This window comes from Bos javanicus, chromosome 8, assembly GCF_032452875.1.
Source record: "Bos javanicus breed banteng chromosome 8, ARS-OSU_banteng_1.0, whole genome shotgun sequence".
In the NCBI taxonomy this organism is placed as follows: Eukaryota; Metazoa; Chordata; class Mammalia; order Artiodactyla; family Bovidae; genus Bos; species Bos javanicus.
This window is the reverse complement of record NC_083875.1, coordinates 70,032,957-70,047,983: the sequence shown is the minus strand read 5'-3', so window position 1 is coordinate 70,047,983 and position 15,027 is coordinate 70,032,957. Positions and strand designations below refer to the sequence as shown.

The 15,027-nt window shown below is 55.5% G+C and overlaps 1 protein-coding gene across 1 annotated transcript; it reads left to right on the top strand.

Moving 5' to 3' along the window:
- Positions 1–642: 642 nt before the first annotated feature.
- On the top strand, positions 643–13,105 carry PHYHIP (phytanoyl-CoA 2-hydroxylase interacting protein). Its single transcript, XM_061425832.1, has 5 exons — positions 643–1,152; positions 4,609–4,802; positions 6,210–6,384; positions 8,684–8,801; positions 10,957–13,105. The coding sequence occupies exons 2-5, from the start codon at positions 4,638–4,640 to the stop codon at positions 11,489–11,491; spliced, it is 993 nt and encodes a 330-aa protein (XP_061281816.1). The 5' UTR covers positions 643–1,152; positions 4,609–4,637; the 3' UTR covers positions 11,492–13,105.
- Positions 13,106–15,027: the final 1,922 nt, after the last annotated feature.

Here is a 15,027-nt window from a genome sequence, read left to right as displayed (position 1 = left end):
TATCTGTCTGACTGCAAAGTCTGTGTTTTTTCACACCCTGCATACTCTTTGTCACTGTTGGTTGCTTGATTCAGATTTCCTTGAGTGTTTTCACCATGACATCCTTGGGGTCCTCCTTTCTCAGTGATAGAAAACCTTCCTGTTAATCAGAGAGCAGATGATAATCTCTCTGGCCAAGGTATTCAGGGCTGGGCTCTTCTGAGCCCAGGGAGTTGGCTGAGATGGGAACACGCCAAGCTCTGTGAGCTCCTCCTACCCCCGTTTCCTCGTCTCTGCTATCCCTTCACTGCCCCACAACTTCTTTCTCTTGTTTTTTCCCTGGAGAACTTACACAGCCAGCCATTCTCTCTAGATGATCAGGGGGCCCTGGAGCTGCAGGTCTGATAGCTCTTGATAGAGTTGGTAAGAAAATGGAGCAATGGATCAGCAAGAATCCAGACTGTAAACAAACCCCCTATGCCTGCCCCCTGCAGCTCGCATACTCCCGGTGGACTCTTCCCTGTACTCTTCCTCCTCCCCATCCCCCAATCACAATCCAGGCCTCGGAGCTCCTGAGCCCTTAGGCTAAGCCCCACCCCTCTCCCAGCATCTTGAAGTTTAGGGGCTGCTTCAAGTGAGAGATTCCCAAGCAGGGGTGTGTTGGAGAGACTTCTGGGGGCGGCCGGTCCTGGGAGCATGTGGGAAAGGTGATCCCTGCCACCGTCTCCAAGGACATCGACTGAGCTCCCTAAGAGACCCTCTGCCCTTTCCCCCCTCCCAGCAGCCCAGGCGAGCAGGGACCAAGCTTGCTTATTGTCACCTGACGCTGGGCAGCCACTGATCCCATTGGTGGAGCCAGATTCGGTCTGGCTCTTTCGTTCTTTCTCGCCTTCTCTGCCTCTCTCTCCTCCACGCCGCTTTGATTTCGCTCTCGCTTCTCTCCCGGCTAGGAGCATTGCCTCTCCGGGGGCAGAAGCGTTGCGCTGCAGAGTCAGGCGGGGCATGGAAGAAGCCTCCTTGACAGTCGCAAAAGGAGCTAGGGGAGCAAGCGAGTGCTGCTGACTGTGACCTAGACGTCCGGCTGCTGCCCCTCTGCCTGAGGAGCACGTCCACACAGAGGTCTCTCCCTTCCCTCCCATCCAGATCTCCCTCTGCAGAGCCCGGTGGAGCCAGGTGAGTGTTCTTCCTCCCCAGAACATCCTGCTGTCAATCTAGAGACGTGGCCAGGGGCTAGGAGCCGGGGGCACCAGGGTCCCGCCATTGCCCGCGGTGCCCACCTGGAGTGCCAGGAACGACAACCTTGTCCCCCTTTCCCTGGGCGCTCAGCAAAGGGGTTCACAGCTGGACTCAGTCCCTGGGGCACCACTGTCACCCCGTGACCATTCTGCTGCAGTCAGCGATGCCACTGGGGACAGGGTGGGGGGGACGCGTTCCCTCTGGCATGCAGTGGCTGCTCTGAACAGGCACGGGCGGCCTGGAGTCATCAGTGTGTATAGCTTGAGTGCTTGCTTGTCAGGGGACTAGAGGCTTGCTTGCGTACATAGTTCTGTCTGCCTGCACTTATGTTCACACGTGTTGTGTCTGGAAACATACGTTTCTTTCGCATGTAAGGTCCATGTGTGGGGGACCAGTTATCTGAGTAGCTTGGGGGCTGTGTGGGCTGGGGGTGATGTGAGGCAGTATATTTTTGGGATGGACATATCACTTGTCATGTGTGTGGGAGTGCTTGTTGTTGGGGGAGGGGAATGCATGCGACCAGAGAGGGTTTCTAGGTGGGGAGGCACAACTCCGGAGCAGGAGGAGGGATGGAGGTGGAGAGAGTGGGCAGAAACCTCTGTCCATGGGTAGGTCCACCTGCGTAGGTGCGCAAACCTGTTGGCATGAGAAGGATGGGGCTGGCAGAGCCTGGCAGAGACAAACGCATTCTCCAAGTCTGTGGCTTTGAGCCCGGAGGAGCCGTGAGCGAGAATACCAGAATATGGGCAGAGGTTGATGTGTGTGTGAATGCACACGTGTGTGCAAGAAGGCGGAGGTGGCACGCATGCATGTTAGTGCCTGTGGCCTCCTTTCTTCCCCAAATATGGCTTGTGGGAAGGCGTGTGTGCATACGTGTGTGTGAGAGCCTGCGGATGTGAACATGCGTGGGTTTGTGTGGAGGTGACAGCTTGTGGAGAGCCAGCTGTAGGACATTCTTAGAATGCAGAAGGTGGTGGAGGGGACCTTAGTGCATAGGTGAGTGAGGAGGACAAGGATGTCTGAGGAGGTGTGTGCAGCCATGTGTGGTAGGTGTGGGTGGGCAGATCCAGTGCGTGTGCCTCTGCGTGTGGGTGTGTGTAAATGCTTGTCTTAGGGTGGATTACATGGGACCATGGGTGTTTCTCAGGTGCTATCTCAGCCTGTCCATCAAACCCTGCCTTTCCCCATCATCTGGGCTTAGAGACCTGGGTGCACGCCCATCCTTGGTCCTCTTGGCTTTGTTGTTCTCCCAGTGTCACTCACAGTCAACCCCCAAAGCTAGTATGGGCTCCCCAAAGCTAGATCTGAGCTCTCCTAGAACTGGAGAGAGGAAAGGAAGAGCCAGGTGCTGGAGATCCCACCACCAAACACGGCTGCCCCTGCCTCTGGGAAGAGTATGAGAACAGGAGTAAGGGAGCAGGGGTGGGTGTCCGCCCTCGGGGTCAGCGTAGACTGCATCCCATGTGGGTGGGAGACAGCCACTTGGGCCCTCTGGGGGATGTGTTTGTGTGTGTCTGCGTTGGTGTGTGTGGGTGCATGTGTGTGGGTGCATTTGAGGGGGCACGTGTGTCTCCCAGGGAGCTCCTCACTGGTAGCCCGAGGGATGGCAACTGCCCCCCGCTCCACACCTGTCCCCATGAATTACCAACTGTTTTATTACCACGCAGTTGTTTCTAGACGCCCATCCCATTCTGTTTGATTCGGGGGTGGACCTGGGAGCAACACCGTGCTTATTTACCATAGGATTCCCGTACACAGAGCCACCGGCATTTGGCTGCATTTCATCACAGGCAGGCACACACTTTAGGGTGGAAAGCTAAGATGAAGCAAGGACTGAGCTGACATCCTAGGACTGGTGGGAGCCACCACCCATATTCTTCACCCTGTGCCTGCTACCCAGGCAGCCCATGGGTTAATTTAGAGGTGCCAGGCTCCCGAGCAGGCTTAATTGACAGGAGAGTGTGGGTTGGATCTTATGAGAGCTATAATTAGAAGTACCTGCTTTCGAAGGTACAAGGTACCCTCACCGTTAGCGCCTGGGTGAGGGAGAGAGACAGGGAGAAAAGGAGATGACACCCCAGAAATCTGAGTGTGCTGACACTGGGCTTGAGGAAGGCAGGAGCTCTGTGGGGGACGGAGAACACACCCCAGGGCAGAGTCTGATCATGTGCTCTTGGCCCAGAGACAGCACCCCTCCGCCACCTCCTCCTCCCTCTCAGTTCCCCACCCTGTTCTTCAGAGGTCCTTTGAGCCAGGCCAAAGTCAAGGCCAGAGCCAGCTTGTCCCAGTTACAGTACAGGTGAGAGTGATGATGTTGTGGTCCTTTCAAACCCGGAACAGCAGCCAGGGATAGAAAGAGGTGAGAGAGAAGGCAATTCCTTGAAAGGGAAGGATGGAAAGAGGAAAAATAAATAGCAGTAGAACCATGAGCACCTGGCATACACAAGCACATAACACATGTATCACGCATCACACACACACGCGTGCACACACACACACACACACAAGAGGACAGAACCTTAGCTTAAAGATAAAGAGCTTAGACTGTGGAATTAGACCTGCATTCCAATCATTTTCCAGCTGAGTGGCCTTTGGCATCTTAGTACCACCCTCCATCCCCGACCTCAGCTATTTAATCAGTAAAATAGGGACAATAATAATAATTGTGAGGCTTGCACGAGATGATGTTTGTGAAATTATTAGCACGTAGTTGGCCTGCAAGAGATGTAAAGGTTAAAAACTAGTCACTGAAGAGTCAAGTAACCACAGGATCTGCTGAAAGAAAAAGAAAAAAATGGAGTTGAAAAGTTACAGGTGCAAGAGAGCTACGGCCTGCTGCCCCTCTTGCCACCAGTGGATCCATGTCATCTCCATGGTGCCTGTGCTCCCAGCCCCTCCGTGGTGATCCTTGCTGAGTCACCCCCAGGGTGGAGGGGGGCCTGGGCTCAAGAGCCCTGGCACCCAGGCCTCTGGGCTGCCGGTGCCCCTGCCTGCTGTGCCCTCAGCCCATCTTCTCGCCACTCCTGCACCTCCGGCACCCCCCTTCTCTGTTCACGCCTGCTGGCTGCAGGCCCCCTCCGCGGCTCCATCTGCTGCAAATCTGTCCCGCCCTGTGTCTGCAGCATTCCCACTGCCTCCGCCACCTGTCAGGTGCCGTCTGCTCTGCAGACCCCTCCGAAGAGAGAGCCAAGAGCCCCCGCCAAGGGGCCCCCCAGCCCACCTTCAGATTCACCCCTCCAGCCCTCCCCATGCCATCTTCCTATCAGATCCGACAAGGCAGGTACAAGTGAAGGCTCCTCAAGGTTCCACCTGGCAAGGGATGGTGGGAGCAAGACATTCTAGAAGGTTCCGGGGCAGGGAGGGAGGTACTGAAGCTTCTTTTCCCCTCTGCAGTCCTCACAGAAGCCAAACCAGCGGGGAGCATGGAGCTGCTGTCCACGCCCCACAGCATTGAGGTCAGCAACATCACCTGCGACTCCTTCCGCATCTCCTGGACCATGGAGAACAGTGACCTGGAGAGGGTCACCCACTACTTCATCGACCTGAACAAGAAGGAGAATAAGAACTCCAACAAGTTCAAGCACCGGGTGAGCGCACCGCCCAGAGTGCTTCCTCCCAGAGGCTGCTCTCCAAGGAGGCGGGCCGGCAGAATGCCTAGAGAGGGCCCGACTCCAGCCCAGCTCCTCCTGGGGAATCTTGGGAAAGTTTAACCTCTCTCTTCCCCCGGTAAAAAGGGAATAATAATAATAATAATAATGCCAGCTTGTGAGAGGCTTCATGGAGGTAACTGTCTGTGTGGTGTTCGACTTGGGCCCAGCATACCTTGAAGAGCGCTATCAGCATCGTGACTGGACCTTCACACGGGGTGGGAAAAGCCAGGGTGGGGCCACAGACGTCACACCTGGGGATGTCTCAGGGGTCTGACAAAGCCCCTAACTCAGGAAACAGCCTTGTTTTTGATGGGGTGGGCCTTGGGCAGGGGTGGGGCCCATTGCTTGGTTCTCAGGCCCCTGAGGGGTGGTTTTCTAGGTGGCGCTAGTGGTAAAGAACCTGGCTGCCAACGCAGGAGACAGAAGAGAGGCGGGTTCGATCCCTGGGTGGGAAAGATCCCCTGGAGGAGGGCATGGCAATCCACTCTAATATTCTTGCCTAGAGAATCCTATGGACTGGCCTGCCACAGTCCATGGTGTTGCAAAGAGTTGGACACGACTTAGTGACTGAGCACACACGCATGCAGGCCCTTGTGATCCTTTCTGCCCTCCCCCTCTGGGCTATCCTTCACTGGGTTTAGAAAAGAGATGGCGTGGTGAGCCCTCTGATGGCTGGGGTGTCCTTTCCCTGGGTTAGAGCTAGTGTGGGGGTGGGCAGGAGGAAGGCTTCTATCTTCTCGAGCTGGCGAGCTGGCAGAGAGGCAGGGGGAAGAGTGAGGTGGGAAGGAGCTGGTTCCCACGACGACCGCATCGTGTGGGTTACTCACCCTCTCTTTCTTTGGAACTGGCTCTCCAATCTGGGTGTCTTTTGGCAGGCCAGTTGCCACGGTGACGTGAATGTTCAACACCACCCCCTTAACCCTCCTCCCCCCAAAGAAGAAGGCATATTTTCCTTTCCTCCCTGGCTTCTCAGCATTTGTCGTTGCCGTGGAGACGGCGCTGCAGTGTGCAGCGCTCTCGAGGTGTCCCTCGAAAATGAAGGTCTCACCGCCCTCAACTTTGCAGGCCTCCACCCCAGTGGCCTTTCTCCTCCGTTCCCAAGAGAACAGGCATCAGGGGTTAAGCAGGTGGAGGCCAGGGAGGATCTGTACGGCCTTCCCAATGGCCACTGCTTGCTTCTGCAGGAAAATGGTGGCCAGGGCACCGAGCCATTGAGTCCTTAAGACTCCGGCTATCTTCAACAGGAAGGTGGCCATTGGGGGAGTGAGAGGCCTGGGGGAATGCCAAGGGTGGACGTGACCTCCAGTTTGACTCTTGGCTCTCTGTCTGCACCTCACTTCTCAGGATGTCCCCACCAAGCTTGTTGCCAAGGCTGTGCCACTGCCTATGACGGTGAGAGGCCACTGGTTCCTGAGTCCCCGCACTGAATACAGTGTGGCAGTGCAGACTGCTGTGAAGCAGAGCGACGGGGAGTACCTGGTGTCTGGCTGGAGTGAGACGGTCGAGTTCTGCACTGGGGGTGAGGTTCTGCTGTCTGGCTGCTTTGGCTGATTTAGCGATGGTCAGGAGGGGGCTTCCTCTTAACCCAGCATGCATTTAGCAACTCCTGCTGTATGTAGGCACCATGCTCTGGCTGACACCGTGGATGAGACCCACTCCTGCCACCCCAAAGCCTGCAGTCTGATGCAGGAGGCAGATGTGAGCACTGCTAATTGCATTGACCATACCACTTCTGGAAAGGGATGGAGGTACTTCTCTGGCCTGGAGCAAGCATAAGTGTGGGAAATCACACATAACAGAAACTTACCACCTTAACCATTTTTCAATGGACAGTCCAGCAGGATTAAGTATGTTCATGTTGGCACACAATCCATGTCTAGAAAATGTTCATCTTCCCAAGCTGAAACATTATGCCCCCTTAAAAAACAACTTACCTTTCCCCTTCATTAAATGCCCCAGAAACCACCCTTACTCTTTTTGTAAATTTGACAACTCTCAGTATCTCATATGGGACTTCCCTGTGGCTAAGACAGTTAAGAATCTGCCTCCCAATGCAGGAGACCTGGGTTCAATCCCTAGGTCGGGAAGATGCCCTGGAGAAGGGAATGGCAACCCACTCCAGTATTCTTGCCTGGAGAATCCCATGGACAGAGGAGCCTGGCTGGCTACAGTCCAGTATCTCATATGAAGGGAATCATACAGTATTTGCACTTCTGTGACTGGCTTATTCATTTGGCAAAATGTCTTCAAGGTTCATCCGTGTTGTAGCATGTGTCAGAATTTCTTTCCTTTTTAAAGCTCAATAACACCCCATTGTGTGGATGGACCACATTTTGTTTATTGATCATTGGTTGATGGACACTGGTGGGACCATCACATTTTGTTTGTCTTGAGCCTCCACTCAGCCTCGGAAAATGGCCCCGCAAACTTGCCTATTAACTTGCAAACTCCAACATGAACAGACACTGGGGCTTCTGCGTATTGAGTCACTGGTGACCCAGGATCTGCCCCACAATCTTCTATTCTTTTGTTGTCCACGTGAGAATTGCTCCAGATCTTCCCCTGTCATAAGGAAGGGGCAGGAACATCCTTAGCCTCAGGCCTCAGAAGCTGCTGACTCCATCCTCTGCCAAGGTCTGTGCCCCAGCTCTCCTTGACCTGCCTTTCTCTTTTGAGTGCTGTTTTTTTCCTTAACTTGGCTTCAAAACCCCACTCTCTGGAGGTACTCCTGCACCTTGCAGGGAACGTCTCTTGGTGTACCCCAGAACTCTACATGCAGTGGGAGTTCATTCAAACTTGGGAGCTGGGGATGGCTGCAATCCAGTTCCTCCTTCTCTTGTCAATGCAGCGCCCTGGCCAGGGCTGCATTAGCAAAGAGGAAAGGGCAGCTTTTCCTGCTTCGTTCAAAGGTGCTGTCTAGATGAGCAGCAGCCCTGCCTGGACCCCACAGCCCTAGCCTCTGGCCTGGCCCATCCAGTCTAGTTTTACCATTCTGTTTCCAGCCTTCCTCCTTTCTCCTGGGATGCTGAGGCAGAGTCGTTGCCCCTAACCCTTTCTTTCCCTCAGTTGTCTGCAGTTTCCCCTCAGTTATTGTTCAGTTGCTAAGTCGTGTCTGACTCTTTGCAACCCCAAGAATAGCAGCATGCCAGTCTTCGCTGTCCTTCATGATCTCCCTGAGTTTTCTCAAACTCATGTCCATTGAGCTGGTGATGCCATCCAATCATCTCATTCTGTCCCCCCTTTCTCCTCCTGCCTCCAATCTTTCCCAGCATCAGGGTCTTTTCCAATGAGTCGGCTCTTCGTATCAGGTGGCCAAAGTATTGGAGCTTCAGCATCAGTCCTTCCAATGAATATTCAGGATTGATTTCCTTTAGGATTGACTGGTTTGATCTCCTTGCTGTCCTGAAATTACCCCTGACTTCCATATAGTGGTGTGGACAGGCTCATACCTGCTGGATTTGAGGGGCTCTCTCCAAAGGACCTCAGATTCTTTCCTCTCAATCTTTTGCCTCTTGGTTCTCTTTTCACATGAAAATGGTCTGGGATTACAGTCTCTGGGTCCCTCGACATGATTGTATAACTGGGCAGCCCTCTGCCCTTTTCTAGTGCAGAGCCCTGAGCCTCTGGTCACAGGGCATTGAGGTGACAGGACAGACAGCCTCCAGCTGCCCAAGTTCCCAGCCAGGCCAGGTAGTCCTTTCTGGTCCCAGGTACTGTGACTGTCTGGTTTCCCCTGCACCCTGGGGGCAGTGGGTGATCTGAGGGGGAAGCTGTGATCCCCCGCCTGGCCCTCAGCTCACCCACCTGGACTCTTGCAGATTATGCCAAGGAGCACCTGGCCCAGCTACAGGAGAAGGCTGAGCAGATTGCAGGCCGCATGCTCCGCTTCTCTGTCTTCTACCGCAACCATCACAAGGAGTACTTCCAGCACGCCAGGTACGGCCAGCTCTGGACTTCCTGCCGCGGCTCTGCCCACTACCCTGGCCCTCTGAGGTTACCTCCACCCTGTTAGTTGCCAGACCCCCCTCTGGTGTCCTCACCATCGCCCTATATCCCAGGCTGGTTCGGGGGGAGGGGGGGTGTTGGGCTCCAGAGAAGGAAAGGGGCTTCAGAATGGGGCTGCTTGGAGGCACTGCACTAACAAGCCTGAGTGAATGAGGTCCTGGGTTTAATCCTCCCTTTTGCTGAGCTCTAAGGCTACAGGTTGGGCTTTCAAGGTGGCACAGTGGTAAAGAATTCACTTGCCAATGCAGGAGACACAGGAGATGTGGGTTTGATCCCTGGGTCAGGAAGGTCCCCTGGAGAAGGAAATGGCAACCCACTCCAGTATCCCTGCCTGGGAAATCCCATGGACAGAGGAGCCTGGCGGGCTACAGTCCATGGGTTCACAAAGAGTTGGACGTGACTGAGCACGCATGCACACAAGGCTACAGGTCAGCTGTCCCTCCAATTCAGGCCCTGGTCTCAAGGGAGGTGGTGAGGGGAACACAGAGTGAGAGGATTCTGAGCAAGAAGGGTCGTGATCTTCAAACTGTGTGCTGGGAAGCCTGGAGGCTCCGGGGAAGGATCTCAGGGCATCCTAGGGTGGTGCTGAAGGGTTAGTGAGGAACTCAGAGGATGAGGCCGGGTGAGCCCCACCCCCATCATCCAGCCAGGGCAGCTTCAGGTTTGTTGCCTCTGCCTGCCTGTGTATAATTTCCTTGGGGGATACAAGAGGGGCTCTGCTTGAATGTTTGAAGTATTTTTAACATATCTGAAAATTGGTGATTTGATCCAACACTCTAAGCCTACAAATGGGGAGACTGAGGCCCAGAGGGCCAGAAGGGCCAGGGGCTGCCCATCCACTCTTCGCTGCCTGATACGGCTCCAAGTCCTTCTAAGGCTGGGCCAGGGCAAGCTGCCGCTGTTACTGTTTTTATCACGGCAGTCTGCTGGGGTGGGGCATTCTGACCTGACCCCAGGGAGTCTTCTGTGTTTATACTAAAGAAGGGAGGCAGTAGGTGAGTGGGGAGGACACTGGCCCAGTTTGGGCTCCTCTATCAGCAAGCAAGGGAGAGACGCAGAGCATCCATATATGCTGGAATATAAAGATGAATAGGGACTTCTCTGGTGGTCCAGTGGTTAAGACTCCATGATAGCACTGCAGGGTTCAATCCCTGGTCAGGGAACTAAGATCACTGCATGCTGTAGAGTGTAGCCCCCCCCCAAAAAAAAAAGAATAAAGGCATAGCCCCCGCTCCTGCAAACCTGAGTCTATCAAGGGGACAGTACAGCCGGATGGAAAGTAGTAAGTGTGTGTGATTGCTGAGTAAAGTTCAGTGCCCTGCACACAGTAAGCAGTCCAAGTTTTGTTGAATACAAGTGTTTGCTGTTCCTGGAAGGTTTTTTTTTTTTTTTTGGCTACCTCGGGTCTTAGTTGCATCACGTGGGATATTTTTTTGCAGTGTGCAGACTCTAGTTGTAGTGCACAGGTTTAGTTGCCCCGAGGCCCATGGATTTTAGTTCCCCAACTTGGGATTGAGCCCACACACCCTGCACTGGAAGGCAGATTCTTAACCACTGGACCACCAGGGAAGTCCCTGGAAGGTTTTAGAGGAGAAGGGAGGGGACACCTGTTTTGGACTTTGCAGGATGGTTAGAAGTTTGCCAGGCCAGGTGGGAAAAGGTAGAAAAGGCAGTTCAGGCAGAGGGAAGAGCACTGCAAAGGTACAGAGGCAGGAAAGACCTGGGGTGGGGTTCTTGCACGGCTGGAGGGTGTTACCTGTGAGTGTGGGGGTGGTAGGAGGTGGGACAAGAAAGACCAGATCTTCCCGATCTTGCTTTTTTGTGCAAGCCCCATCAAAAGGGTTTTAAGCTGGGGAGTGGCAGGTTCAAATCTCTCCTCCGTGAAGGAGTGGGCTGGATCAGCCCCATCCCTTCTCTTGCCTTCTGGAATGTTCTATTTGTGACTGGTGGAGGCGGTAGCTGGTGGGAGAACTGGGAGCTGGGCTGACTTCCTTCTTGGTCACACCACAGCCGTCAAGCCTCAGTCCAGCTAACCAAAAGCATTTTCTCTTCCTCATGGCATTTATTTTCCCCCTGTGGTGGGCAGGACACACTGCGGGAACATGCTGCAACCCTACCTGAAGGACAACAGCGGCAGCCACGGCTCCCCGACCAGCGGCATGCTCCACGGTGTCTTCTTCAGCTGCAATACCGAGTTCAACACTGGCCAGCCCCCGCAGGACTCCCCCTACGGCCGCTGGCGCTTCCAGATCCCCGCCCAGCGCCTTTTCAACCCCAGCACCAACCTCTACTTTGCGGACTTCTACTGTATGTACACGGCCTACCACTACGCCATCCTGGTGCTGGCCCCCAAGGGTTCTCTGGGGGACCGCTTCTGCCGCGACCGTCTGCCTCTCCTGGACATTGCCTGCAACAAGTTCCTGACCTGCAGCGTGGAGGATGGGGAGCTGGTCTTCCGCCATGCCCAGGACCTCATCCTGGAGATCATCTACACGGAGCCGGTTGACCTGTCCCTGGGCACCCTGGGGGAGATCAGCGGGCACCAGCTGATGAGCCTGTCCACCGCCGACGCCAAGAAAGACCCCAGCTGCAAGACCTGCAACATCAGCGTGGGCCGCTAGGGACTCCTGGGGAGCCAGGGAGTTAGGGAGAGATGGCAAGCAGGGTGGTGATGGGTGGCATAAACGCAGGGAGCTGGCTTTCTCTCCCTTGCCCCCCTGCTCCCTCCACGCCATCCATCTCCCTCTTCCCTTCCCTTCCCCAGGGCATTAGAAGCAACGGAGGGTGGTCCCTTGGCAGGCATGGCCTGCCCATGCCTGGCCGAATTGGGAAGGCTTCTTAGCTTCAGCAGGTTGGTGGGGAGGGCGGGTGGATTTCTGGAGACTTCCCCTTTCCTTTGGTTTCCCTGCCCTGTTATTTCTTGCCTCATGCCAGGCCTCCATCTCAGGAGACCTGCCCCTCTAGGGTTCTCCCACGGAAGCCTTCCCTCGCAAGACTCACCTGTAGCTTGCCTGCCTCCAGAGGTGAGCCGAGAGCTGTGGGCGTGTTCTTCCTTAGCCCCACCCACCCCATTCAGGGCCAATCACAGAATGCCCCCTCCCCCACGAGCCGGGCCTTGGGGGCGTCCTACTGCAGGCCCCACCCTCTCCCTCTATAAATAGTCTCCTGCACAGCTGTGACCCCCCCCCCCACCCCAACTCCACCCGGTTATTCCTTGCCCTGGAACACCCTCTTCCTGCATGGGGAGAGCCGTCCCTCTCCTTCTCCACCTGCCCTCTAAAAAAGGGCCCTCTTTCTCTTGGCTTTGGGGGCACCTGGCTGCTGGGGGGGTTCCCCTTCTTCTGCCTGGAGATGGTGTAAATCCCAGCGGACTTTCTCCCTTGCTCAGAGTGCTGGGGTGTGCAGTGGCAGCCACTGGGGTCGAGGAGGGGGCCAGAGACCCCTGAGACCCAGAGGGACCCCTTCCTCAGCTGGGAGTGGATGGCCTCACGCCGAGGGGTCCCGGCGTGGAACTGGAAGCGAGGGCGTTCCCACAGGGCCCTGGTACCCCACCTGGCTGCGCGCTTGCTCGCTCACTCTGCCGGGGCGCCGCCACTGCACTGTGCCTGCGTGTCATCTGGACCGTGGCTTCCCTGCGCCCCCCGACCTCGCGCCCCCGCCCCCGGCACTGTTGGCTCCTCACCTCACCGCGAAGCCAGCCTCCTGGCGGAGAGCCCCTTCCCTGGGGAGTTCTTGGTGAAGTCTTTCCCGGGCCACTCAGTGTTTTCACCTCTTTCCTACTTTTGTACGGGTCATGGGAGTGGTGAGGGTGGACCGTGGAGACGAGCAGACCTGGTGGGTGATGAGGAGAGGTGTCAGCTAATGCATCCAGCTGTTTGAGGGGTGGCAGAAGGATGCCAGGTGAAGGAGAGCAGCCTCCACAGTGACAGCGGACTTCTGTGATGAAAGACAGAAGGGGGCAGCGGGCCAACAAGGCCATATCTCAGTGAGCGGGCGAATGGGACAGCTGGTGGCCTCTTCTGTAGCCACAGGGAATGGTGTGGTCATCTGTCTTTGTGGCCTGGATCAGGGCTGGGGGCCGTGGGAGGTGCATGGAGGAGAGGACGTGGGCCCCAGGCCCTTTCCCCTCGCTGAGGGGATGGCCCGCTGCCCCTCCCCTGGCCCTGTGTCTGCCCTGGGCTGGGGGCACACCCACCTGTGCTGTGCTTGCATCAATAAACCACCATGGTCTGAGAGCCCTGCCTTTCCTTGGGCTCTGGGAAGGGAGGGGTGGACAAGCTGTAAAGTCAGAGGAGCTCGGACAGGCCACCTGGAATCCTTTCCAAGGGTGTTCCGGACTCACTGTGGGAGCCAGGGCTCTGAAAGCAGAGCCACATCTCCAGCTTGGGAAGGACGTTGGAGGTCAGTGTGGTGCTACTCTGCACTTTGCAGATAGGAAAACTGAGGCCTCTTTGGGGAGAACCTGTAGCAATCTGGAAGCGTGACGCAGGTCCACAGGCCCCCTGTTTGGAGCCCCTCCCACTGCAGCCACCTGGACTGCATCAGCCCCACAAGCCACTGAGTTCCCCTCCCCCAGAGCCCAAGTGTCCCCTCCCCAGCAGGGCTCCTCGTTTGTGGATCTGAGTCACCTCTGCATCTGTTATTATGGACTTATTAAAATGATCCTCTGCTGGAGTGGAAAAGCTCCAGAAAAATTAGAGTCACCTCCGTGACACTGCTTGGCTCAGGGCTAAATGAACATGTGTCATCCAAAGCTTGGGGCCTGGTCTCCTTACACCAGGAAGGAAAGCTGAAGGGTAAATGCCGCTTCCCGAGGGCCTACTATGTGCCCAGGCATCCAGCCAGGTGCTTTCACACACAACTCCTTTAGTCCCCCACCCTCCATGATTCCTATTTAACAGATGAAGAAACTGAGGCACAAGGAGGTTAAAAGGCTTGCCCGTGTCTAACAGCCAGTAGGTAGCAATGCCCTGGATTTGATTTAGAAGCTAGAATCTTCCTATTTCACTGCCTGACTCCCCAGTGTATGCCAGGAATCCCCTGGGAGTGTAAGACAGGGGTGGGGCAGATCTGTCACAGCCGCCTTCAGGATGGTCTCCACAGAGCTTCTCGTCTATCAAGACCATGCCTAGCTCCTGGATAACACCAGGGGGCACTGTGGAGTCAAAAGTGCCAAGGAAGCTCATTTTAAAGGCGTAGCAGGGAATATTCGGAGCCCAGGGTTTTAGGGTGGCTTCCTAGGTGGGACTAGTGGTAAAGAACCCTCCCACCAATGCAGCAGACACAAGAGACATGGGTTTGATCTGGGTCGGGAAGATCCCCTGGAGGAGGGCATGGTAACCCACTCCAGTATTCTTGCCTGGAGAATCCCATGGACAGAGGAGCCTGGCAGGCTACAGTCCATGGGGGTCAGAAAGAGTCAGACACAACTGAAGTGACTTGGCGTGCACAGGGTTCTAAAGATGGGGCGGTGACCTCCAGGGTCCATCCTTCCACCTCTGGGCAGGACCTGAGTGGTTTTCAGTGTCCCCGAGAGGGACAGGCTTCAATCTTCCTTTTGCAAATCCTTTGTGGGTTTTTAGGAGAAGAGATTGGCTTCCAGGGTCCTCTTAGTGGAAGATGAAGAAGCCAGGTGAAGCAGAGGTGGTGGTGGGGTTGCATATAGGTTTCCTTCGGAGAGCCTCTTCTTGGTTCTCCCCAGATGGCCACTCTCTGGCACTCCGGCATTGCTCCAGGCACCTGTCCAATAGTCTGCCCTGGGGTCCCTTTTGATCAGTGTCCCTCTAATCTGATCTGGTAGAAGGAGAGGTCTACATGTGCACTCACACACGCACACACACTGCTTCCCTGGGCTGGATATGGAAGACAGCCTTGGTGACCACAGAGAGCTGCAAGGTGAAGAACAACCTTAGACTGAGGCAGCCACTGTCCAGCAGAGGGGCTCCAAGTTAGCCCTGCTCCAGTGCAGTCAGGGAGGGACAGTGGGGGGCTGGCCACCAAAGGGCACTTCCAGGTTACAGGTGGGATTTTGCTGTGCAGGTATAAACACAGACACACCCAACACATGGACATGGCCTCACACACTCCTAACCCTCCACCACACACACATGCATACACACACATACACACATACAGAGACTCACACACATACGCAGTC